A 26,236-nucleotide genomic window follows, 5' to 3' on the forward strand; every position below is an offset into this window, starting at 1 on the left:
CAGCGAAACACACGAATCCGATCCGAAGCGACCAGTGAAACACGTTTTCTGACCGGTGGAACAAGAAAAGCTGCTCCAGATCGACCAGTGGAATTCGCCATTAGTAGCGTGTCACGGCGCTACGCTGCAGCTGTTCGGTGTCTCGGTGCGTGTTCGGCTGGCAGACCAAGAGGGCAGAGCAAGTTTAATCCTGGGTGACTTCCATTTTGCCCACACTTAAAAGATGCCCGACGAACTGAATTGGGCGAATTGACTGGTCACAGATGCTTTCGTGAGTGTCTTAATGGCCAGGGAACGAATTGATTCCTTTTCATCGGCTAGCAGTTGGTTACCAAATATTCCTGACAGGGCTTTCATATTACAGACACATATTCCGCTTTGGAAGGAAGAAAAGAACTGGATGCGATATAGTTTTATTTATACTGAGGCTAACTACAATGTCGTCCTTAACAACAGGGTCGCTTGATGTGCTTTATGACGCACAAGATATATATGAGGATTCCAACTAGCTTATTCCCGACACCGTAATTTAGAGAATACTGAAACAAAATGCAAGCGTGCTGGTGGAGGATATTTGTTGTTAACATCTCTGTGAGGCTGGTGGAGATATGCACAAAGGATATTCCGTTTGTGCGCATATCTCTTCAGACAGAGGAAAATGTTACCAGCAACTCTAGTTTTGTTGCATGCGAATAAAACAACGATCATTGTCGTAAGATCGGATATCCATCGGATAACCATCAGATTAACGATCTGTCAGCCCTACAACACCTTCTTGAATCCGGTACTCAAAAAACGCCTCACTGAAATTTTCTCACATCTCTGCTTCTGATGTCCACTCCTATCTTCAGAGGAAAAGGTAAGGCTCCACGAAGACCAAAATATGTGCACCGATGCATTATCAGTTTTAGGCTACACATCCAGCGCTTTTGCAGCCAGTACAAGTCAAAGAGGAGGAAAGCGATGCCAGATAGGAAGCACACAGCCAACGTGCTTTCCTTCCTCTGGCTTGAACGGGAATCTAGTTTCAATGTGCTTCCTCAACTAGACGGTTTCGCTTTCAGTATGACCGCGTCCCAGAGAAAACTGTGTGCGCGCTGGACCTGTCTTCTTCCTTTCTTTCTTTCACTGAGGTGTACGTTCAAACTGTTGTTTCTAGCGATGCCGTCACCATCAAAGATGGCACAACGCAGCTGTTCCAGCATCAGGGAAAGACCATCAGTTTGCGCGTCGTGATGAAAGTGGGTCACGGCCGCATCCTAATTGGCGAAGACGGCAAACCTCCAAATAAACACCAAATGGACACCTACAACGTAACGACCGCACCCATGAAAATTTCCAACATAGAAGTGAGCGAGCCGTTCAAGCTGAAGAACTGCGTTGTGGTGAGTTCCAGTACGGGAAGTCCTTGTATAAGTTATGACAGTGTTAGGAATCATTTGCTCGGAAAGCTCCCAAAAAACGTTACACTAATGAAAAAAAAAAGTGTGAGAGTTTTCACACCTAGTTGCCCACTAATGTACGCACATACATGTCCAAAGTACAACAACGGAAAAAAGTTAATCTTTCAAAGAAATCTTCCATTCTGATGAATACAGTAATATATAATAATATCCGTGAAAACAGTCGAAATGCCGGGAACAGTCACATTTAGTACGTAACGTACACGACCGCACACAGAACATTTAGAACACTTCAAAATAACGACATTTAAAACTATTTCAGACGTTGTGTGTGTCGGTGTGTATTTTACATAATAAATCTTAGATGTACACGGTTGTCCAAGATAGAGTTCGGGGTTTGCAATGACGATAAACAACGAATGCGGCGCATCGGGAGCTTAAAAGCGATCTAAAGGGATTGGTGTGTGTGAGTCGGATGGGCTACTGGAAGCAGTTATACTCCGTACTCAACGTTCGTTATTTCGAATATACACGCAATGCAACGTAGGAAGAATAACATGTGCGCACTGATTTATGTGTAATGAGGAGTTTCACGTTACAATGAGGAATGCATACGTAGTGATGACTAAATGTCCCATCTGCCACTTCGAGATCGCGTCCGCACGTGCGAATCGGTAGCCTCGCCCACGGCTCCACCTACGAACAACCTATAGAAATAAGAGAATGTGGGTTCGAATCCGACAGATGGTGTTCTTTCTTTTGCTGCCGTTTACCAAATCTTCATCGGTTTATTACGCCAAAAGATCACCATTATCTTAATAAACGGCTATTGACACCTTAATTTGCGCGAGGTAAAATATAAAAAGAGATAAAAATGTTTCTCAGCTGACATTGCATGTTCAACCCGTGACCTCACGAACAGAATCATATCACGCCACAGGGGATCACATGGCAATGCTCCCGTTACTGATTAGCAGGTGGACGGACAACTGAGCAGGTTTCACTCGGGGAGCGATGCCGAGCAACTCGGGTTGCTAGTGCTCCCTGGTTTAGAGCAGCTGACAGCATACTTGATGAAAAAGGTTGCCCCGTATGAATGCTGCCTGATCCTGTGTCTTCTGCTTTGCTGTGTGGCGGTATTAACGAAAGCTACCGCTACTGCCGATTCGCCCAGCGACGTATGTACCCCGACGTGTCACAGCCAGCTCCGAGCTTTCCTCGCACCGCTTTGATTCCATAAAGAAATGCGGGAAGGGGTTGTTCCCGCAATGTGTTTGCTTCGATAATTGGATGCGCTTGCGGTGACGTACACTCTAAATCCTGTATCGGACACGTGCCGGTAAAAAAAGTAAAGCCGGTACACAACCGTAACCGTCTGGAAACTGCCATAACGGTTATCAAATAGCTAGCACAACGATCACCATCGCCAAATTTCAGCTGGTACAAAACCGTCACGTCGGTATGAAACGGCTTTGTGCCCGCTGAATAATATGTGTGCCTCCTGAGCCGTGTACTCGTGTGCTTGTTGAATGATGCGTGTGCCGGCTGAATATGTGTGCCTTCGTTGGAGCGTATACTACGTTAGTAGTAAGAGGGCAGGCGGAGACTAAAGCGGGATTAGTTATAAGCGCGTTTATTGACCCCTGGGCCGACTTCACTCGCGTATTTTCTCCCGTGCCCGGCGTGCGGGGCGAGGGTGGAGGCGCTTATCGGTGGGCGGCGAGTGGCCGGAGAGCTTCGCGTGCGCTTACCCTCGCACATTTTTCAGCCTGGGCCGACTTCATTCATAATTCCTTCGCTAGAAGAGCCGTGTGGTAGGCGGTTTACATGGAAGTATAGGCATGCAAAGAATAGCCATACACAAAAGTACAAGTAAAAATATATTTACTAAATTTAATAGTGCCAGGAATTATGATGTGACTCTGCTTGAAGTAGAAAAACCCAGCCAAAAACCTGAATCAGAAGAAACACAATACAATGCACATAACACAGAATATGCTTATTACAGATACAATACAATAGCATTGAATAGATATCACAGATCAAACACTATGTTTTTTATTAAAGGGACCGAACAGTGAAAAATAACCCCCATATTTTTGCCCACTGTCGTGCACAACATTATTGTTTGGTAAGACACAGAAAGCATTACTTCTCAATTCGTCATATTTTTTACGTATAAATATTTTGAACATTGCCGGAACATGAACGGTGCTGCCAACAAACGGCGAAAAAGAGAAACTTCGGTTTCGGCGGTTTCCGGTCCAGGGCTCCCAGGGATTGGTCAATCCTTACCACGTGAGAGCTAATTTTATAGAGAACAAAGTTGACGCACAGGATCTTACAGCTAAGCGACATTTTAAAAATGACGCTCACTGCCATAGTTTCTACGTTAATAAAGCATTCAGCTACTTCGCCGCTACAGGCTACAATCCACCGCGCCATCTCCAAGGACGTGTGTGTTATCGCGTTTTTTGTTTACGTCGTGGTTGGTCATGTTGGTCGCGCAAAATAGCAAGTGGAATTGTTCGTGGCTGCTGTGTCACGTATTCAGGATACCTACATATGCCTGGTGTAGTTTTGGTGTTCGGGGATGCAAAAATCATGTTCGTTCATCTTCGTTTTCTGCCACGAGAGGAGAGGGCGCGAGAACGAATGTGGTTCGAAACACTCGGCTATTAGATTCAGCAGTCGTGTCGTGTGTGCTGAGCTTATTTTGCTGCCATTGACTACGAAGAAGATGCCGTAGACGGCGAGTTGCAAGGCGTCCGAAGCAAACTGCCGTTCAGTAACCAGTGATTTTGCTTCACCGAGGTGACGAGTTCAACACAATTCCTGGGTACGTACAGGCGTCACACATGTATAAATTATAATATAACGATGACGTATTCTATTTAACTTATGTTATCCTACTTGTCCATTACTCAATATTGTCAACATCAACAAATTTAATTTTAGGGTCCTTCCAGTGTTGAAGTGGCGCCAGACTACTACGTGTTGTGTGATCCAGGCACTCAAGTTGACATGACAGAAATAGCTGAAAGCAGGTATGCAAAGTCCAGATATGGAAGCAGTAGATTTGTTAGGTGTTGCAGACCTTGTGACATTTATGAAGTCTTTGGAAAGGTGCAGAACATTAGTACGACGTCAACAGTAGGAGAAGAAACCGATGAGAACTGCTAGCTTGTCTGAATGGTAGAAGAATACTTCCTGTGTGAAGAGGTGTAGTGATGACTAAAGAACGCTAATTAATTTTCTAGAGATGCACCCTCTACACTTGAATGACCATTGAAACAGTGAAAGTTCATTGTCTTTTAAGCCCCACTACTGGGATTGTTCAGTGTGTGTCACTGCTGCAGTGAGCCATGCAAGTTTACCACATCATATTGGTCCTAAATTTGTAGAGTTGGCCCATCTCAGACGCAACTGTCATTCTTCATTATTGCTCTCCCGATTCTATCTTCTCAGAGATTAATGTGGTTCTCCATGCATTGCATGGGCACTGCCTTTTCTGCTCATGCTTTCAGGTTCTTGTTCTGTTGAATAAATCTTCACTTGAGAGTTTGCAGCCATCACGCTGTCTACTGTGTTTGCCTCTATCTATATTGATGTGCCATAACGGTATAGCACATCAACATGCCAATAGCCTACCAACAACAACCAAACAACGTTGCCTAGTCCTACTTTTGGATGGAAACAACACGATGTGGTAACATCCACATATATAAAATTTTAGTCGACGGAGATTGGCTGTTTTTATACAACCTTCATTTTACTTTTCATCAAGGTGACAGGTCACTGTTGGATCTGCAGCATTATTGTCCCTGTAATCTTTTCACCAACAGAGAATACAAAAGTGCACAAATGGTATAATATAACTAGCTTGTTAAATGCAAAAGGGAAAGACGAAACTGTTTATACTTCTTTTGTTTATTTTGTTGCAGGTTTTACAACTCTATCAAGTACGTCAAAACAGCAGAGGGCAGGAAGTCCTACTCTGTTTCCTAAATCCCTGGACAATAAAAAAGAGAAACATAGTTTGAGTTGTGACAAAATGTTGCTTCTGCTCTTATATTATATTTCAATTAAATGTTACGATGCATTTGTAGTGCACACTGAAGCCAGTTTCAATTTGCAGGGCTGTCAAAAGTACTTTACAAAAGTACATCTCAATTACAGTAACAGAGAACTTATGCTATAAATTATTTAGCCATTTTGGAGTACTATGCACACCAATGGTGCATGGTTAACTTTGAACCGAGATCAAGGGTTAATAATACTTGAAGTCAGCCCTCAAGTCCTTCTTTACAAATGTTAGTTAGTGACGTGATAATGAATCAGTTACAAGCACTCCGTTTAGCAAAACAGAGTTAATTACGTGTTAAATCCCAATCTTCGTTCAAATATTATTGGACATTTCGAAATGTATTACATTAATTTCACATTACATAGTGTACCACCGTATAAATGTTCCGTAGTCACTAAGAAGTATACTAAAAGGTTATGAACACAGTTCAGTTGAATGACACTAATGAAAATTATCTTACTCCTCACATATACAATTGAGACATGAGTATAACCTACAAATACATCTATGCTCACAGGTTACTTAACCCTCCAGGAACAAACTAGTAATTATAATATGCTATGACAGCAAAGAAAAAGCAATGAGAAAAACTTGCAGCAAACAAGAAATGAAAATATGCTGACATCAACATTTCTACAAGTCAGCGCACTGATGGGAAAGCATACCTAATAGCATGCATGACGCAGATCGAGATCCAGTGGAGTACATTCTGTTGTATTTTCTCGGAGCACCCCATATCTACCTTGTGATTGGCCGTCAGGTGGTATAACGGAATTTCCTGCAGAAATAAGGGTTTTCCGTCCAGTTTGCTGTTCAAGTAGTGCGTAAAGACCACACGGCGCTGCCGTGTATGTTGCCATGCTCTTCGGTTTTTCGGATGTATGTAGAAGACACTTGCAGTACTTCGGTGTCAAGGCACAGTATTTCGAAATATTCGTTAGTTCTGATGCAATTGTCTGTCTGCTTTTCGCACGCATTCTCTACCTCTCGGCAGCAAAAATCGTAGTATCCATCCGTAGTATCCGTCGGTTTGCATTTCACACATGAACACCTGCGCGACGAAAAAACAGCGCTTGTTTCGGCTTACACAAGTGCTTCTCCCTGATACATGGAAATTTCACAAAGCAGTCCTTTGTGTTGACCTGTTCGAAATAAACCACGACTACGTGATCTACTGCTGATAGAGCAGTTCATGAAAGGTTGCCAGTCGAAGTTAGCAATGTTCTTGCGTGAAAGGAAGGCTCCTTGACAGATCTAGCCGAACTCGCAGATCGATTTATAGAAGCTCAGTGACAGAACCACCTGGGGAAGTGTGGAAGAGATGGTGAGGATGCAGTTGAGGAACCCCGACGTGGAACGGTCACAAAGCAAGTGCGTGAAAGGGAAGAAGCACGAGGTCCCAAAAGGTGCTTTCTCTGCAACAGAATAGGACATATTGCGCCCGATTGCCGGTGGCGCACGGGAAGACAAATAAACGTTACGTGCTACGTATGCAGCAAGGAGGGACACAAGGTAAGAGACTGCCCCGAGAAGGTGATGACACTGTCGCAGTCATCAATTATTGTAGCCCGAAGGTGTGAAGAGAAACGCCCGGCAGAAGCGTGTGAGAACGACAGGTACGTGGAACTGAGGAACGGCGTAAAGGTGCCGGTAGTGAATGCTTGTGTGTCCCCTGACACACAGTTTCCGGTAAAAGGCATGCCCGTGGCAACAGGGAGACTGGGAAGGCACGATGTGACTGTCCTGCGCGATACAGGGAGTGACACAGTCATCGTAAGAAGGGCACTGGTGAAAGAAGAGGATATGACTGGAAAGTACAGCCCCGTGCAATTTGCAGATGGAACCATGAGAAATTTACCGGAGGCAAGACTTTTCTGAGTACCCCATTTTACATTGGACATCTCACGGCGAAGTGCATGGAAACGCCACTGTACGATTTGATAATCGGGAATGTCCCGAATGCACGAGGACCAGAGAATAGGCACCAGAGGCACACTGATCGTCCAATTGCGACTTGGCACAAGAATAGCCGGGGTGGGAGCAGGACGCATTTGCTTTCTGCCAACCACTTCAAAAGGCGCGACGACAGGGGTTCTTCGTGTTCTTCGTGGAGAGAAGAACAAAAAGGAAGGCCTGCAGATATACTACCGTGGAGGAACGGTGAATGGAGACGGAAGCCGGACCGATGTCAAAGAGCCAGCGGCAGTAGGGTGGCGTCGACGTATGTGTTCGGAAATCGGGCAGAACAATGGAAATAAGAGAGGTGGTAGCAAGAAAGGGCTAATTGCATAGCAAACTGTGGTTAAGGACAATGTATTCAGTGGGAAGAGTTTTTCCCGTAATGGGCCCCGAAGTGTGGCGGCATTTTCTGTGTTTCCGTAAAGTTGTAATTGTACACGGTAGTGTTGTGAAAGTCTGGTACTGTTATGCCATGAGTGCCGCGTAGAACTTCTTTGTTAGCATTTCAGAGTATCTGAGTATTATTTCTTGCATTGAGTGCATAAGTGGAAGACGTAACGTCGGAGAGGCAATTTGGTGGACGTGTACTTGAGTCAAGTGAAGACCGTTGAAAGTTTTGCGTTTTTGTGTGCGCGCGTGTAACAATTCCACAGAGATGTACTGTGTATGATGGCGAAGTGGAAACCATGTGAGGCACAGTAATGAATATGTGTATCCCGCCCGCATGAAGTCCGTTTATGTTGGAACGTTTGTCGCTAAACATGTATGTCTGTATAATGGTGGAATATGAGAGAGGAAGGCATAATGTCAGTGCAGACTATTTGAGCCGCATGTGAAGAGCGAATTGTTACAATAGGGTTGTGCTTTTGCCGTATTTTCAGTATACGGTTACATCTGTGGAAATGAAAAAGCCAAAGGTACTGTTCTTGTTGTTGTTGCTATGCGCAGTGATGTAGTACGCGCAGTGATTTGTGTTGGCATCTACTCTGTACCCCTTAGTCGCTGTGTATGTAACCGAGCGTATAACTATGGTTGATATGGCATGTGATTATGATACGTTTGTATTACATCTCTTCTGTCGGTGTCTTAGTGTTGGTTAAATTGCGAGAGTGGATTTTTGTGGAGTGTGGAGTTTGTGTCAGGTATTATCCGCAAAGCTTTTGTCTGCCCTGTTTTGGGGTTTTGCAATATTATGTAATGTTGTAATATTCTTAGCGATGGGGTAGTGTCACAGGGCAAACTCGGTCGGTTCTCCTTTTTTGCGAGTTAATTTAGACAATAGTTAGAACGGGCACTTGTTCCGCTGGCCATGACAGCTCGGGGATTCCAGAATTTACTGCCTCCAGATGTTTTGTAAGATGCGTTGGAGGGACAGTCCAAGTAAAGAAACCGGCACTTCGACGCAACTATGTGTGTGTACTCCGGGTTGTTCTCGACCCCCTGCGGCGAGGCCAGGCACGGCGTTTTTGGGTCGGTCGCATCGTTTACGGTAACCCGATGCCATATGTTTTTCGACCAGAATCTTTTGGCCCCCAAATTCTGGGAATTGTCTCCAGACTCAGACTTTTGGAAAGTGAAAAGTACATTATCGTTTTTTATGCTAAGTGGCCAGTCGTGTTGGGTGGCAGGGGCGTGGTGATCCTTTTTCCCGCCCAAGAAATGAGGGATACCCCGTGAAATAAGTTTTGGAAGCCGCGTTTAACGAGGTTATATAAGATAATAGTTGGAAGAAATTGGGGGAGTCCGGTAGTCGATTTGGAAAGGGGAAGAAAGACAACGCGAACGGGGTTGCAGCGGTTTTCCCGCCGGGGAAGTTTGGGAAGAGTAGCGGCGGCACTAGTTTCTGTTTCAAGTAACGGACGGTTTGTAGTATCGAATGCAGGTTGCTAAATGTAGAAAGTGGTTGATTGATGTGAAGTGTGCAAGAGTTGTGTGCCACGGTGTGACGTGGAGGGAAACGCAGAAGAGACGCCGCCGCAACAAGAAGACGTCTCAGGCTCTTCGAAGTTTCTACGGACTTCCCCACCCCTATACAGCTAAGTGATTTCGATGAGACTGGCGTAGTGCAGTTTTGTAAGAGTAGTCTGAGTTGTGGTTTTGATTGTGAATTTAGGAAGCCAGAATACATGTTGTGCATTTTGGTGGGCGCCTGGGTGGCGAGTGTGATTTCAAGTTCATTGAGTGCAGAGTGTGGTTAGGCAGGGTTGTAGGATCGCAGAGGTGGAATGATTTAGCGTCGATATATCTTCATTTTTTGTGTTTGTCGTTCAGTAAAAGAGCAAGTTTCCTTGTTTGTTGAAAATGAGTCTTTGCTCATTCATTACCGCACTGGCCACAGTCCCTCCACTAGCCGGGTCCGAATCTATACATTGATCACGGGTGTAGGTCTTCCACTCATTCCGACTCGTGACGTCTTGTACATAGAATCATTGAAAGCACACGTTTTTTTACTCATCATATCCTTTTGTAAATCATTTTCCATCATTCTCACGACGGGTTGATATTAATGGCATTCTAAACCAGATAATAAATATTTAGTCAATAAAATGAGCATAGATATGTTTTTAATTAATTAACGTAGTAATGTTATGTAATTAAGTAATGTAATGTAATTAATTAATGTATTTTTAATTAAGTGTAGAGGCACAATCGAAAACAGAACAGACAATTGCTCTACATTGAAGAGATGGACGGATTATGTACTCGTTACCATAAGTCATGGGAAGATGTGATAAAAAACTGCTTCGAAAAGGAAGAGCCTCGAAATGATTCAATTATCGCTGCATATCAATACGTCCTAGACATGGTCGTATTCGGAGAAATGGTACAAATTACAAAACTGAAGGTGCAAGAGTTTGTATGCCGAATGTACAATAGTTATAAAAATATCTGCACATCAACGTCGAAAGAGCCACTGGGATTGATGGCGGAGTTTTTGAGGTTTGCTAATGAATAATTGAAGTACACTAGACCAGATGTAATTGTAATCATTGCAATGGGCATTGCGTTCTTCAAGGAAGCAGTCAGATCAAATTATCATATACAAGCGGTCTATATGGCACGATTCATTAGGGATTTGTTGAAATTACACCTAACTATTGAGATGGAAAGTACATAGAAATCGTGTCATATGATATATTCCAATACCAAGGCAACGCAATTATTTTCTTCTACAAGTTCTTGCAAGATGTCGAATGAGCAGAAGTTCAATATTGTGGCAGAAGGTCTGATGTCTCATCACTTATTGAAACTCAACGAATATATCAACTGTGGTGGACCGGTTTTTTCATCGGACGTCCACCGGACGATTTTCATCTAATACTGTCTTGTACGCCATTCAAGAATCTTCATACAAGGAAAGGAAACATCAATAAGAGATTGTGCTGGTTCATCGCAACGAAGTGCAAGTTGCTGAAGCGATACAAATGCGGCGACAACGTATCGATTGCATTAATCAATGCTGGATTCAAGCGACCGATAATAAGACATCATTATGTAATACATTCCGAATTCATCAATCAAGACAACAAACGAAAACTTCATAGTTTGGAATAGGAGAATTGTAATTTATCGAAATAAACAAGCATATAACTGAAATAATAAATGTGATCTTTGTCACCAATATAATTAATTCTATGCATCACAATGAAAAACACTTCGCATTTAGCATGGCTAGATTGAGAACAATGATCGCTAAGGAAACGAATATTCCACACCATGTGTAAGAATTATATGTAATCATATCTGACCATCAAATATGAGACCATCAATAAATTTAGAGGCATGAAACATCAGTCTTTGATTACAAAAAAAGACCACTAATCTTTTGTGAAAACTGATGTATCTGAACTGATGAAAACTGAAAGACTGATGTATCGTGCCTCTAAATTTCAATGACTGATCCTTCTCCGGCAATTCTATCCTTCGGGTGTTGAAGTTGGTCAGAGTGTAGTCGGGCAAAACCTATTTGATGGTCAGATCTGATTTCATATGAGAATTCTTACACAAGGTGTGGAATATTTGTTTCCTTAGCGATCATTGTTCTCAATCTAGCCATGCTAAATGCGAAGTGTTTTTCGTTGTGATGCGTAGAATTCATTATACTGGTGACAGATATTATATTTATTATTTCAGTTATATGCTTGTTTATTTCGATAACTTACAATTACCATATTCCACAGTCTGAAGTTTTCGTTTGTTGTCTTGATTGATGAATTTGGAATGCATTACATAATGATGTCTTATTATCGGTCGCTTGAATCCAGCGTTGATTAATGTAATCGATACGTTGTCGTCCGTTTCAGCAACTTGCACTTTGTTGCGATGAACTTGCACAATCTCTTATTGATGTTTCCTTTCCTTGTATGAAGATTCTTGAATGGCGTACAAGACAGTATTAGATGAAATTAGATGAATAATTAGATGAAAATCGTCCGGTGGTCTACCACAGTTGATATGTTCATTGAGTTTCAATAAGTGATGATACATCAGACCTTCTACAACAATATTGAACTGCTGCTCATTCGACATCGTTGCAAGAACCGGTAGAAGAAAATAATTGCGTTGCCGTGGTAGTGGAACATATCATGTGACACGATTTCTATGTACTTTCCGTCTCAATAGCTAGATGTAATTTCAATAAATCCGTAATGAATCGTGCGATATACACTACTTGTATATGCTAATTTGATCTGACTGCTTTCTTGATGAACGCAATGCCCATTGCAATGATTACAATTACATCTGGTCTAGTGTACTTCAATTCTTCATTAGCAAACCTCAAAAACTCCGCCATCAATCCCAGTGGTCCTTCCGACGTTCATGTGCAGGTATTTTTATAACTATTGTAGATTCGGCATAAAAATTCTTGCACCTGGGCCATTCCACGCCAAGTGATCCAAAGGTGCCGCTCGACGCCCCCTAGAATTTTATGTGAGTTTTTTTAGTGGTTCCTTATGACTCCGAAAGCAATAGAACATTGGTCTTTTCTAACGAAATTGAATTTTTTTTGGTGCAGAGCCCCTCAAAGATGCAGTTCTTGGCGACAACCTATGTCGTTTTAAGCATGCATTACGGCCCTCGTAAGGCACCGAGCATGTTCAAAAGAGTCTTATTTGATGGGGGGAGTTCATTTTACCGTATGTAAGCAATTTTCACCATCGCACTCGACGGGCGCGACGCTTGTGGCGTGCACGAAATTTGAAGAGTTTGTGCAAGTTTATCAATTTTGTTGGAATATAAAATTTTAGAATTTACTCCTCAATTTTTTTGCCGTATAGCCCTGGTGGTGCTTTCAACGCAAAAAAATGCAACACCGCCGGTGCAATGTAAGCCGCAGTAAAAAATCGGGAAGTTGTAAAAATTCGACAAAATTCACAGATTTGACCGAAAAATTCGATGTGCGGAGGTCGGGATAAAAGCAAGATCAAGGTGTCATTCGATGCACCGTGTTCGTAGCAAGATGTAGCACAAAATCTCAGAGGTAGTTTTTGTTAAACTCAAATATTTTTTTTTAATTGAAGGTAACTTCGCAAATGTGTATGCGCGCTGCGGCGCAGCGTACCGAATGTACAACTGAGCGGGTCACTCACAAAACTCTGGACGGAAAGAAAACACTAGGCAGTCTCAACATTGAAGAGCAAATAACGGTTGCAAACACGTGTTTGCCTCCATCGAGACACGACGGTTGTGCAGTGAGCGCTCATGAAGCTGCCCATCTTGCGCTCTAACGAAACTTGTAGCCAGCTCGCGGGGGTGCTAAGTAAGATATGAGTAAACACATGGAGATTGGGGTCCATTCAGGCTGTATGGCGTCATATTATTGATTTTTGACCGTTTGGCATGCGGCGTCCATCAGTCGAGTCCTTGACATGAGTGTAATCACGACATGAACAGTGATCAAGTACTGCCTGCACCGAACACAAGCGGAGAATGCTTTCACCAGTAAGTTCTTTGGATGTGCCGTTGTTCCTTTCACTATTTTTTTCATGTGTGTGTTAACTCATTCCAGTATTCGGAAGAGAACCTTTTAGCTGTGCACTGCTCTTGCACGTATACAAAACTTACTTAGTATAGCTGTGATGTACGATCTTTTCCCTTTGTGCGCCAACAGTTGAGATGTACGTATAAGAGAAAATTTTGCCATTCACGGGTGCTATCACTTTCGATTCCAGGTAAGCAACTTCCGAGCATTTCTGTTGTGTACAGAGCTATGATACATGTACTGCGTTATTCAGGTCGAGTCTAACGTTTCTTTCATAGTCGTCCTGCATACGGGGAATTGTAATTTCAGAGAAACATGGGTGAGCGTACGAGGACATGCATATTTATACTGCTTGCCATGTGAAGACACTTTAGTGTATATAAGCACGACCTTAAAAATGACTTCAGGGAGATCTGGAGCTTTTCGACTTGTTCCTTGGCTTAGATCTTGACTTTAGCAGTTCAACCCACAAAAAACCGCTACCTTTACCCCTTGTTACCGTTGTTTCATGGCAGTGATCAAACTCCAAGGAACAAGGCGATAAGTCCCACAGATCTCCCCGAAGTGATTTTTAAGGTCTAGCTTACACACTAGACCTCATACGGCAAGCAGTATAAATGTGCCTGTACTCATACGCTCGCCCATGTTTCTCTGAAATAACCATCCTCCGTATGAAAGATGTCTATCAAAGAAGCGTTATACCTGACCTGAATACCCCAGTATCATGCCTTTGCACACAACAGAAATGCCCGGAAATAGCGTATCCGATATCGAAAGTGATAGCACCCGTGACTGATTTTTTTTAAATCTTATACGTACATCTCATCTGTTGGCGCACAAAGCGAAAAGATCGTACGTCACAGCTACTAAGTAAGTTTTATATACGTGCAAGAGGAGTAGACAGCTAAAGCGTTCTCTTCTGAATTCTGGAATGAGTTAACACACACAAGCAAATAAAATAAAAGGAACAATGGTACATCCAAGGAACTTATTGGTGAAAGCATTCTCCGCTTGTGTTCTGTACAGGCAGTACTTGTTCACTGTTCATGTCGTGATTGCTCTAGTCATGTCACCGACTCGACTGACGGATGCCGGACGCCACGCTCCCAAATATCAACCATATGGTACCATGAGGCCTCAATGGACCCCAATCTCCATGTCTTTACTTATCTCTCACTTAGCACCACTTTTCCACTCTTACCACTTTTTTCGATCAAAAATGTGCATTTTGTCGTTTTTTTACAACTTCCCGATCTTTTACTGCAGCTTACATTGCACCGGCGGGGTTGGATTTTTTTACGTTGGAACTACAGCACCAGGGCTATATTACAAACATTTTTGAAGAAGAAATTCCAGAATCTTATATTTAAAAAAAATTGATAAACTTGCACAAACTTTGCAAATTTCGTGCACGCCACAAGTGTCGCGCCCGTCGAGTGCGATGGTGAAAATTGCTTACATACGGTAAAATGAACCCCCTATCAAATAAGACGCTTTTGAACATGCTCCGTTCCTTACGAGGGTCGTAATGCTTGCATAAAACGACATAGGTTTTCGCCAGGAACTGCGTCTTTGAGGGGCTCTGCACCCAAAAAAATTTCGTTAGAAAAGACCAATGTCCTGTTGCTTTCGGAGTCATAAGGAACATTCTAGGGAGGGTCGAGCGGCACCTCTGGATCAGTTGGCGTGGAATGGCCCACCTTCAATTCTGTAGTTTGTACCATATCTCCGAATACGACCATGTCTAGGACGTATTGAAATACAGCGATAATTGAATCGTTTCGAGGCTCTTCCTTTTCGCAGCAGTTTTTTATCACATCTTCCCATGACTTATGGTAACGAGTACAAAATCCGTCCATCTCTTCAATGTAGAGCAACTGTCAGTTCTGATTTCGATTGTGCCTCTTCACTTAATTAAAAGCATATCTATGCTGATTTTGTTGATTAAAAATTTATTATCTGGTTTAGAATGCCATTAATATCAACCCGCCGTTAGAATTATGGAAAATGATTTACAAAAGGATATGATGAGTAAGAAAAATAGTGTGCATTCAATGATTCTATGTACAAGACCACGCTAGAATCCTCCCTTCCATAACTTGATGTTGGTGTTGGGGTCGTCGGCTTTCATCCCTCACTTTATCGCTTGAACACACTAGTTGATCTTGTTTATTCATTGAAATGACAAGTTTCTGTACCTTATTCTGTGGTGTATTCACGCTGCTTGCTTAGAAATCATTTGTCTCAATTAATTATTGTTTTGACTTTTTCCCAGGTGTTCACTCGATTGATATTCTATGAGTGGGGCATTATGTAGGCATGATGGATTAATTGTTTCTGTCGATTTCCTCCATAGGAAAACTTCTAAATATATCTCGCTTGCTTAGAAAGTTACTGCCTGTAATGATTATTGTGTTGTATTTCTTTCAATTCATCACTCGATTGACATCAGTAAAAAATAATCTCTGAGATGGGAATGCCTCATATCTCTGAGTTGCATTTCACATTTGATTTTGTGTGTGGTTCATCTATATAGAACTTTCTGTTGCAAGATATTACAAAAATTTATGTAATTAAATTTGTTTCTCGTTTTTGATTGAGTATTGCTGCTATCATTTAATAATTTGGACTCTCTACATGTTCAATAAAAAATATTGCCTCTGTACAAACTTAGCCGACTATGTGATCCACTTTGACGAAAGACTTCCGTTTCAAGGAAAGGGTGTGAAAATATAGTGATCCCCGCTAGAAATATCGGCATCTATTTGCGCTGCCCAATAAAATATATCACCTTTGTGGTATCTTATCTGACCTCGAGAACGCCCTGTTTGCTTCAGGAATGAAAAGGAATATAGCCCCCAACCCTGTGAGTGATAAAGCATGCGCAGTGCTTTGGTAGTATAGACAGAGATATAATGTCTCCGGGCTTTGAAGAAAAACCGAGATCCTCTCATGGTGCCTGGGTGTTGCTTTCATAAACCAAAGTAAGGTTTGTAGCGTCTCTTAGAATGGAAATTGTATAGTGTTCGATTAGATTATGTCACGAGGATGATTTTATGATAGTTAAAATTATAGATTATTCTCCTCTGTTGTTTTGATTAAGGATATCTTCTTTGATTAAATGTGGTGTGATAGATTTTATTTCCTCTTGTGTTCGTGTCGTTCGTGTCCCATGGTCTTCCAGGGTCTCTGCATTTCACACATTATTACATACAACTATCAGAACTTCCCGCTATTGCAATGATGGTTCTCACGTATAGGAATATTAGACTTTTTATGATACAACTTGTAATTTTGATTGGAATCATATTGATTAAGAATATATTCTTTGTAGTGGTATAGATTTTATTCCCTCTTGTGTTCGTGTCGTTCTTGTCGTTCGTGTTCAGTGGTCTTCCAGGGTCTGCTGTTCACAGTTAATTACATACATCAATCGGCACCCGTCTTCAACAAATCAGGGCAGATATCATTAGAGCTGGTTGTTGGCTAGGAGCGTGCTATGTGGTGAAGTTCATTTTTAACATATCTATTTTCTGTGTTGGATTCATAAAACAAAGTAAGGCTTGTAGTGTCTCTTAGAATGAAAATTGTGTAGTGTTCGATTAGATTGTGTCACGAGGATGATTTTATGATAGTTAAAATGATAGATTATTCTCCTCCTTTGTTGTTTTGATTAAGAATACCTTCTTTGATTAAATGTGATGTTATAGATTTGTTTCTTCTTGTGTTCTTGTCGTTCGTGTACCATGGTGTTCCAGGGTCTCTGCTGTTCATAATTAATTACATACAACTATCAGAACTTCCCGCTATTGCAATGATGGTTCTCACGTATAGGAATATTTGACCTTTTATAATGCAACTTGTAATTTTGATTGTAATCATATTGATTAAGAATATCTTCTTTGATTAAAAGTGGTGTCCGTTTCTTGTTGTGATATGGTATTGTGTAGCTATTATTTCCCTATATGATGGAGGATATGTCGGTTTGGTTCTATATTAATTATATCTGCTGATTGTGTAGATTGGAATTATTTCCTTATGTCCGCGCTATTCACTTCATAAGAATCTGATTAATTGAGTTTATGTCATGTTGGAATATTAAACTTAGCTTCCATATTGTGCTCGAAATTGCTTATATCTTTCAGAACTTGTAATTAAAACTCCACTGCTGCAATGATGGTGCTCTAGTCTCAGACTTTTTATAATAAAACTTGTAATTTCACTTCACTGTGCTTCACTCCTCGTCTTTGGAGGACTGCCTGGTGCATCGGATGGGTTGTGTGTGTTGGGAGTAGTGAACCGTGTAAGCTTTTCATTCGGCAAACGACGATGTACTGGATCCGATTTAACCTTCTATGTCCTTGGTGCATTTGGCTCCTTTCTTTTTCTTTGTTTCTTTTTTCGCGAAGCCTGGAGTCATTTTTCTGTTAGGGAACTCGAGAGGCACAATGTGTCTCGAGTATTAGTGGATTCAATTAACCCTTCAATACGTCCGGTACGCTGTGGCTCCTGGCGTCAGCGGGGATGTCGTGTCAGTTGTTTCTTGGGGCACAGAGCACCTGCAGCTTTCGCAGGCACCGCGTGCCCCTTGAAGTCATCTGGCACCTGGCGCATTTTTTAAAAATGTACCAGGTGATCAGACGGCACCTATCCGTCACTGGGTTTAGAGTGTACCGTTGACGTTTTGCGCCGATTCGGAGGAAGGAAAGAGGAACCTCCAAGGACACACCTCCAAGAGACACCTTTAGTCATATTTTGGTTCCAAACGGCGCAACGTGTTCTAGTTCCTCTTGCATTTTCAATTGATAAGGGAATGTGTCATATCGCGAAGAGATATTTTTGCACTTTGGTGTCCTTTTAACTATGTACCGGACGACGTATGCACACGACATGCAGTAGTAGTTTGTCAGAACAGTCGCTCTGTTAAACTTACTGCGAATAATTCGTGAAAATTAAAGAACCGCCGGCTCTGTAACGTTCTCTATGGCCCGTGGCACCCAAACCTGTATTTCCACTCCTTTCATTAGGTGGCGCCACAGCCTGAAACGGCGTTGCGGACGGCATTGAAAGCAACGGCGTGTGTCGAACTTTATGCAGAAAACTGCTGTAAAAAGCGATTTTGTACGAAGACAAAAGAGGTAGATTACAATCCGTAACGCAAAACCGTGAAAGCGAAATATGTGAATGAAGGCAACCAGCAAGCACCCAATCAGATGATCCTCTTTCCATCCAGATTGTCTGCTAATATCTTCAACTTACTCGATGCGCTCTTCTTTTCACATACTATAGTTCACTTCCTTCACCTTGTTTACTGGGTATGCTGCCCCTCCCCCCCCCCCAAAGTAAGACGCCTTTCCACATCTTTATTCACATTACTTGCAATGCACCAACAGGCTAATGCGCCAAGACACTACGTTTGTACAGGAGTGCACAAACGTAGTGTGGCTCAAACGCAGAGAGGGGCGACACGAACACACGACTGAATTGGACAAATGATGACGGAAGACATCAAATCAAGTCATCAAACTCATCAAATCATCAAGCTTGAGCAGTGTGACAATTGGTGTTCTCTGGCTTAAGCACATAGAAAGGACCTTTTCAGTGACTCCCATCTTTCATCATTGAGATTTTACATTATGTGGTTCATCCACCAGCTTGCCTGCATCTCCGTCTTTTTGTCAGTGCTCTGGTACACGGAGGATAGGAATGTTTCACTCGAGCAGAGAAACTTCACAGCGACTCACACAATCGCCCTGCGTCGTCGGAACACATAATGAAAAAGTGGACAAAGCACTTCGCTCACAAATGTTGTGTCATGAACAAGAAGCACGACTAACCGAATGAGAAGTGACAACCCTATCAGTCGTGGCAACAGTAGGCTCACAGCGTGCTATGCGGTGAAGTTCTGTTAAAGTGCACTTGGAGCTCATTTTGCTTAGCGACAAAGCGGACTTTCGTTTCAGTGGCTACGTAAATAGTCATAACAACAAGAACGCTGTTGAAAAAGAAACATAGAACCCTCTATGTGTAAGGAAATGAGCAATATGAGAAAATCAATGAGGAGTATGAGCGACGTTATGGGCAGTACTCTCAGAAAGAAACCGGATACTAAGGGTTAAAAAACGATGTGTTTTTTAACGCATATTTTATGTGTCAGGCGCTTACCCATAGAAGCGCTGACGGATAAAAAGGGCAAAAAAATGAAGCGTCCTTGGCCGTGCTTTAAGAGGTGTAGGGTGACGGATACCCCATCTGTCACCGCATAATCTTTACTTTTCGCTTTTTCACCCCCCCCCCACTCACACACACACACTCTCCCGTACGTTGTGGCTACAAAAACGGTTCTCGTCCAAAACGGTCGTCGCCTCCCGCGGTTCCTTCACAGCTGACGTACTGCCTGTACAGTAAAGCAAGTATTGGCAAGAAGCAACCACACTGCAGGAAGCAACTTACAAACAGGCTGCACCGATTGGGTGTGAGGACCAAGTGAGGAATAACATAAGTCTGGGAGATAAGTTGGGGGAGGCCCAAGCACTGCGGCAGGTACAAAGATAGGTGGGTGTGGAGATGCCTGCAAGATGATGTCCTCTCCAGCTCCTGAAGACGGACCAGAGAGAATACTTCTTTTTCAGTATCACAAACTACGTATAGAAAGCTGTGATGTCAACAGGAATGGCACTTACTGCTCCAAGCTTGCTGGCCTGAGACAGCATGAAGGTCTTTAGCTGGGCTACCCGCGAGGGAGAATCGGTTTAATATATTTACACTGCAAGCAAAGCGCACGAGACTACTTACCTTGACTACTCTCTTTCTGGAAGGCCGTAGGAAATGGACCAAAACGACGGTTTTCTGGTACACACAGAGAGACATGCTAATACATTTGCACAGCCTGCGTACCAGCGTACTGCGAATCTCCTCATTTCATTGGCAAAGACAGGGATGTTTATTCAACTGCTGTAATTTTGCAAACAGGCAGCTGAAAAATGCTATGCCAGAGGACGAATTGACTCCAAATAAAAAAAGAAAAAAAGAACTTACCAGCGTGCTGCTGTTACGTGCGCTTGCGACGTGCCTGTACAGCTAGCGTCTCGAAGAGGCCCTGTTGCATAGTGGAAACAGAATTTCACATATGTCACTGATGGTGACTGGCAGTATGAAATAAACGCACGAAATCGCCAAAAGTCTGGCAAAAAATGCAGCAAAACAGGCAACGTACCCATACCGCCGTGATCCGCTGGTGGATGGCCGCACGTAATGCACCAACCAGGAGGGCATTGCGAATACGAAAAAGCATCTGAAGGCCGCAAGTAACCAGGACAATCGCAGGCGTTCTGACAGCGTCCGCGAACTTGGCCCACCAAATCGGTGGAAGTGGTTGGCGGCACTGACATCTTTCTCGGCGCCGGAATGCCGCTCGTCGGACTATGGGTGTTTGATACACAGCTCTCTGACTTATTCCGGGGACATACCGCGTTTAGAAGCTCACGAGTTACAACACGCCATACTCGGCGACATCCACTCGCCGCTCCCGCCAACGTACAGGCCCGATTCTCCCATGAAGCGGCGCGGCGCGGTAGCGATGGCGCTGCTATCCGTGCAGATTTTGTGGTAAGATATTTTGTTGTTTCGATATCCTGTTATACAACAGTTATCATGCCATTATGTCGCAGTTATCATACACGCTCATCCTGATCTTCCGTCAGCGTCTCCGATTTGCTCAAATTTAAACACGCGAAAAACTATGATGCGTTGAAATGGCATTAGCTTATTTCTGTGACGACTGTGTGCGAAAAGACAAAGTGACACATTTTTATTTTATGAGACGCAGATCGGAAAACGTAAAAGGGTGAGCGCGTCGAGACGCGGCCTTGCTTTATCAGTCATCGGAAAAGATTAACCATCAAAATAAGAGGAAAGGAACGGGGCTTCGCAATTTACTCTTAAAACACAAGCCTTCGGGTCAAGGCCGAGCCCAATGACGGATAGTACACGTTAAACGAAGCATTACTGATACACCGTCCTAACGCCGCACTGGAACATGCCCTTACTATGCGTAAAACAACGCGTAAGCGTAAATTTATGAGTTGTCTTTCTGAGAGTGTATGAGCAACCTTATGCGCAGTATGAGGAAGGTATGAACGGAGCGCGTTCCGTTTACTTAACCAATTATTCACCTAGGAGTGCTGGCGCCACAGCGTCTGGTGATGGCCTTTCAGGAGGTGCTCGTCACTGTCGGTTGGACGTAACGGCTGTTACGGCCGTAACTCCATTCCCCTTCGTCCAATAATGTTCAAATTTTAGGTGCATGTTGGAGTGCGTTCCGTGTCCTACAACATTCTAGTTGGCACCCGTATTCCAATCCAAGCCGCTGCGAGTGCCGTCCAGGGGTGGACCCAGGAATATTTTGAGAGGGGGGTCCAGCCTTGCCAGCATGGTAGATACACGATTTAGGTCAATTAAACACTATGTGAAGACAGAAATTGAGGAGGGGGTCGTGACATCCAGACCCCCCTCCCCATATCCGCCCCCAGTGCCGTCTCAGTGCTTGGGCACTTACTTGCTCATTCTACGCTATTACTCGGAGCCGTCTGGACGTATTTTGCTCCGCTCTGCATGGAACCCATATTTCGTCGCCGTCTCCATGCTGTGACAGTGTCTTTGTACTGTTTCAGTGAGCGTGTTGCCGTTTCAGTGAGCGTGGCCAGTAAGGTGTTTTGTGTGTACATTGGAATCAACCTACGGAATCCGTGGGAGGCATGTGCGCATTACAGGCACGTTGAAGTCCCGTTTTGCCGTTATCGTTCATTATGTCTGTCGCATGTTGCACGTTTGCTCAGACGGTTCATGTGCATTCATGTACATGAATAGGCTGTATGAGAATACTCATATCGCTCATAGCCTGAATGCTCATATAGCTGATACATGCTCATAGAAGCTGATATGATTGCTCATGCAAGAAAGACATATATGAGCTCCATGTGATTGCCCATACAGATGGCTCTATGATTTTTTCCAACAGGGTAACTCCCCATTGCTGGTGGTGATGCAGGGAATGAAAAAATGAGTCCCTTCACAATAAGGATCGAAGTCCTAAGGTACAATTGAAGAGAGCTTTGAGGGCTGAGCGTTGGTGGGCTGGATGCGACCAGACACCATATATTTTGTGAGAGAGGGGAGGGAGGAGGCGAAAGTCCATCTCGTTAACGGATCCGGAGAGTACGGTTCGGGAAGGTTGGTAGCATGGGCAATGGGGAAGAATGTGCTCTACATCCACTGCGCTCTAAGAACCACATCGAGGCGCATACGATGAACTAATGCGGCATCTCATCTTGAAGAGAGGTATGTGGAGGCTTGCGGAAAGCGATCGCTGAATCAAGTCTGGTCAGCATGGCTGGGGGAGAATGTCGGCGGTCTATTGGCGGGAAGGGTAGTCACGAGGCGTCGAACTATACGGAACGACGATATCCTCTCAGCAGCGCAATGTGTCCGTCTCCGAGACGAGAGAGCTGCCTTTGCGGCGCTGTCGGCCTCTTCTTCCCTTCGACGCCACAATGGGTGGAACCCATTGCAGAACCAGTCTGTGCCCTGCTTCGTAGACAAGATTAAAAGGCATTAACAGATCCATCACCAACGGTGCACGTGAGCCTCGGATGCCAGGGTTCTCAATTGTTTGCAGCGCAGATGTAGAGTCAGTGAACACGATCCATTCCCGTGGGGTATAATCAACGATATGCTGCAGAAGGAAAAGTATGCCATAGAGTTCCGCAGCTGTGTATGAGGTTTGATGCGAAAGGCGACGTCCTTTCACTACGCCTTCGGTCGGGAAGACGAATGCCGAGGCGGACTTGCCATTTCGAGATGCGCCATCGGTGTATGCTGCGGCAGAGGTAGAAAACCCGTAGGTTCCCATCTACCAGAACATAGAAATGGGCTCGAAGGACTTGAGGGAAACCTGATCTCTTCGGCCCAGTTGGTCCGGAGGACCTACGAAGGTGGGTGGCACAGGCAGAGATCAGGGGGCGTCCGGTGGTGTGACGTCCTTAGCTATGTAGCCAGTGAGAGCCAAGCGTCTGCTCTGCGCTTCTCTATGGAAATCACTTTCAGGACGGTGTCGAATTCTCCTGAGGAGTTGGTGACGGTATATGTACGCACGCAAACGTAGGGAGTGCCAGGCCGTTTCACGCTCACGGAGAACCTCCACGGGGAGTTATCCAGCCTCAGGCAGGACTAGCGGTGTTTCAGTCATTCTAGGAACTCCAAGACAGCGACGAAGCCTTCAGGCACACACGGAACGAAGGGTATTCCGAGCGCAGGTCCGAGCCCATGACCACACCAAGGAAGCGATCGGACCGTACAGGCTTGAGCTTCTTTGCATCAACCCAAAGAGGGAAATTAGCCATAGCCTTGTGGGTGCAATGGAGCTCGAGACACTTTTCGGGCGAAAGGTCCGTCCCAAGTCGCGTGAGGTACAGATGAACATTATTTAAGGCCAGCTACGAACGGCGCTGAATGGCTGGTCGTGAATTGCTTACTGTCCAAAGAGCAACATCATCAGAATACAGAGAATGCTGCATTGCGACGGGTTATCGATTTTACGCCTGCCATTACCACATTAAAGAGTGTAGCACTGAGAATACTTTCTTGGGGTACACCTTGATGAACAGGATGCTTAGGGCTTTAGCCGTGGGATTGGCGGACAGCGGCAGTCCGCTTCATATGGAAATCGTGCAGCCAGCTGAAGAGTCGACCAGATACTCCAAAAAGGCGAAATACTTGGAGCACGCAAATGTGCGAGATGGCTTCATGGGAGCGCTTGATGTCTAGGAAAATTGATACAACGATCCGCCGATGTACACCAGCATGTTCGACTGTAGAAACGAGGTTGAACGGTGGCGACGAAGGCCTTCGTTTCGATAGGGAACGCACATTGCTTTCCGACTCATCAGTCGGGACGATGCAAAACCATTCTCTCCATCAGTTTTTCCCACACAGCTTGTTAGGGTCACAGGGCGAAGAGAGGACAGGGCATTTAGGGGTTTGCCTGGTTCCAGGACGGGAACAACTAATGCCTCCTTCCGGGTAGATGGTAGGTATCCCTGTTGCTAAGACGTATTTTAAACATGAAGGAGAGCTTGGAGTGACCGTCTGTCAAGGTTTCACAGTACGGCATAGTTGATTTTATCGGATCCTGGGGATGAGTCCACATTCCCATGTTTCAACGCCGCCTTTAGCTCGATTAGAGTGAAGTCGCTGTGTGTAACCTCCGGTGGAGGGGACCACTCTTTGTGAATTTCGGCCGTCAAGCTCTGGCCACACCTGCTGTGTATCGCAGTCGTAGAGGCAGCCGCCGGTGCCGTTAGTACGACAGAGAAATCTGCCGTTAGCGTGTTTTCGTCTACACCTTGAATGATAGCCAGTGCCGCGAGAGGATTCTTTTGTAGGGAGGGGGGGGGGGATCCATCAGAGCCAGGATGGTCCACCAGTTCTTTGTGGCTTGGTAAATCGGTGAAAGATGTTGACAAAACTTACGCCAACGCTTCCGGTCTTCTCAATTATCGTGTTATTTAGCTTTCGTCCGGTGGTATGCTGCAATGTTAGGTGCCCTGTTCGACGAGCCGTCCTGTCTGCTCGGTGACGTAATGCTCTAATCTGGTCAATTGCTCGAGTGTGACCGACGTGACCTGTTACCCTTTAAGACGAGACTACCGCGTCCTGAATGGCGCAACGAATTGCTTGCCAGAGAGCCTCTGTGGACATACCGGTGTGCATAGATGTTTGGAGGCCGGCACAAAAGAGTCTCCAGTTTGTGAAGGAAATCAGACGAGTAGTGGCTGAGAGGGGCAGTCAATCGTGCGAAATATATAGCGGAAAGTGGTCACTACCTCGGGTGTCGACATCGGTAGCGCACCACCAATGGCGAATTATGTCTGCTGAGAACCACGAAATATCCAGTGCATCGAGTGACGTTGGTGATCGTATATAAATTGTCTGTCATTGGTTAAGTAGGCACATGAGCGCGTTCTCAATTGCTTCCAACAACCTCCTTCCTCCTGCCGTCCGTCCTACGGCTAACGGAGGCCATATGATAAGCATTGAAGTCCCCGTTCATGAGATCTGGCGATTTCAGTGAATTGAATAAGCCTTCAAGGTCATTCCACGGAACCTGTACCGCGGGACGTAGATAGATATTGACGACTGTTAACAGCATGTGCTCAAGGCGGATCTTGAAGGTGACATAAGTATTAGAGCGATGACAAACTGACCCTATGGGTGCAGCAACGAGGTCATTACGAACGCATAGTGCTGTTCTGCCCTCAGAGGATTGATGAGATCGATAGACTGTATATCCATTAAGGTGCTGTGCTGCATTCATGCCATGTTCGCATACAGCTATCAAGGTAACTTATGAAAAGCCACTGACAAGATGGCGTACATGCAGGAAAGCTGGTGGAACAACTCCATTATGTAAAAGCCTGAGCCGGCAAACACAGGGACGACACGAACACGTGTTCGTGTCGTTTCTCTGTGTGCCCAGGCTCGGGCTTTTACGTAATGGAGTTATGAAAAGCAACTACTGTTGATTTAAAATCAGGGAGCTTGTTACGTAGGCTGAGAGGGTTCCACTGCATCGCTATGGCCTTTCTATACAATTCCACCTAGCTGAGGTAAAGGTAATGTCTCCAATGACAGAAGCGCTTCAATCTCAGGCAGTTGCGACGCACCAGGAAATGCAAAGACAATTACCTGGACTGCCGCGAGTAGCGCAGAGAAGGATGCCAGAGAAGGCACAGCTTCGATGGCTGA

At 44.3% G+C, this 26,236-nt stretch overlaps 1 protein-coding gene and 1 long non-coding RNA gene across 2 annotated transcripts in view; one reads left to right on the top strand and one right to left on the bottom strand.

Moving 5' to 3' along the window:
• LOC135368912 (uncharacterized) overlaps nt 1-26,236 on the top strand; it is a 129,737-nt gene that overhangs the window by 78,360 nt on the left and 25,141 nt on the right. Inside the window, exon 6 of the mRNA XM_064602470.1 lies at nt 1,160-1,385. Coding sequence (XP_064458540.1) covers nt 1,160-1,385 — 226 coding nt within the window. The remainder of the gene's footprint in view (nt 1-1,159; nt 1,386-26,236) is intronic.
• Nucleotides 19,634-20,420, bottom strand: LOC135368905 (uncharacterized). The gene is made up of 4 exons (XR_010414894.1): nt 20,228-20,420; nt 20,116-20,162; nt 19,886-20,029; nt 19,634-19,829 (listed from the first exon to the last, which is right to left on the bottom strand). It is a non-coding gene; the product is annotated as an uncharacterized LOC135368905 (long non-coding RNA).

Source organism: Ornithodoros turicata, chromosome 1 (genome assembly GCF_037126465.1).
Source record: "Ornithodoros turicata isolate Travis chromosome 1, ASM3712646v1, whole genome shotgun sequence".
Taxonomy (NCBI): Eukaryota; Metazoa; Arthropoda; class Arachnida; order Ixodida; family Argasidae; genus Ornithodoros; species Ornithodoros turicata.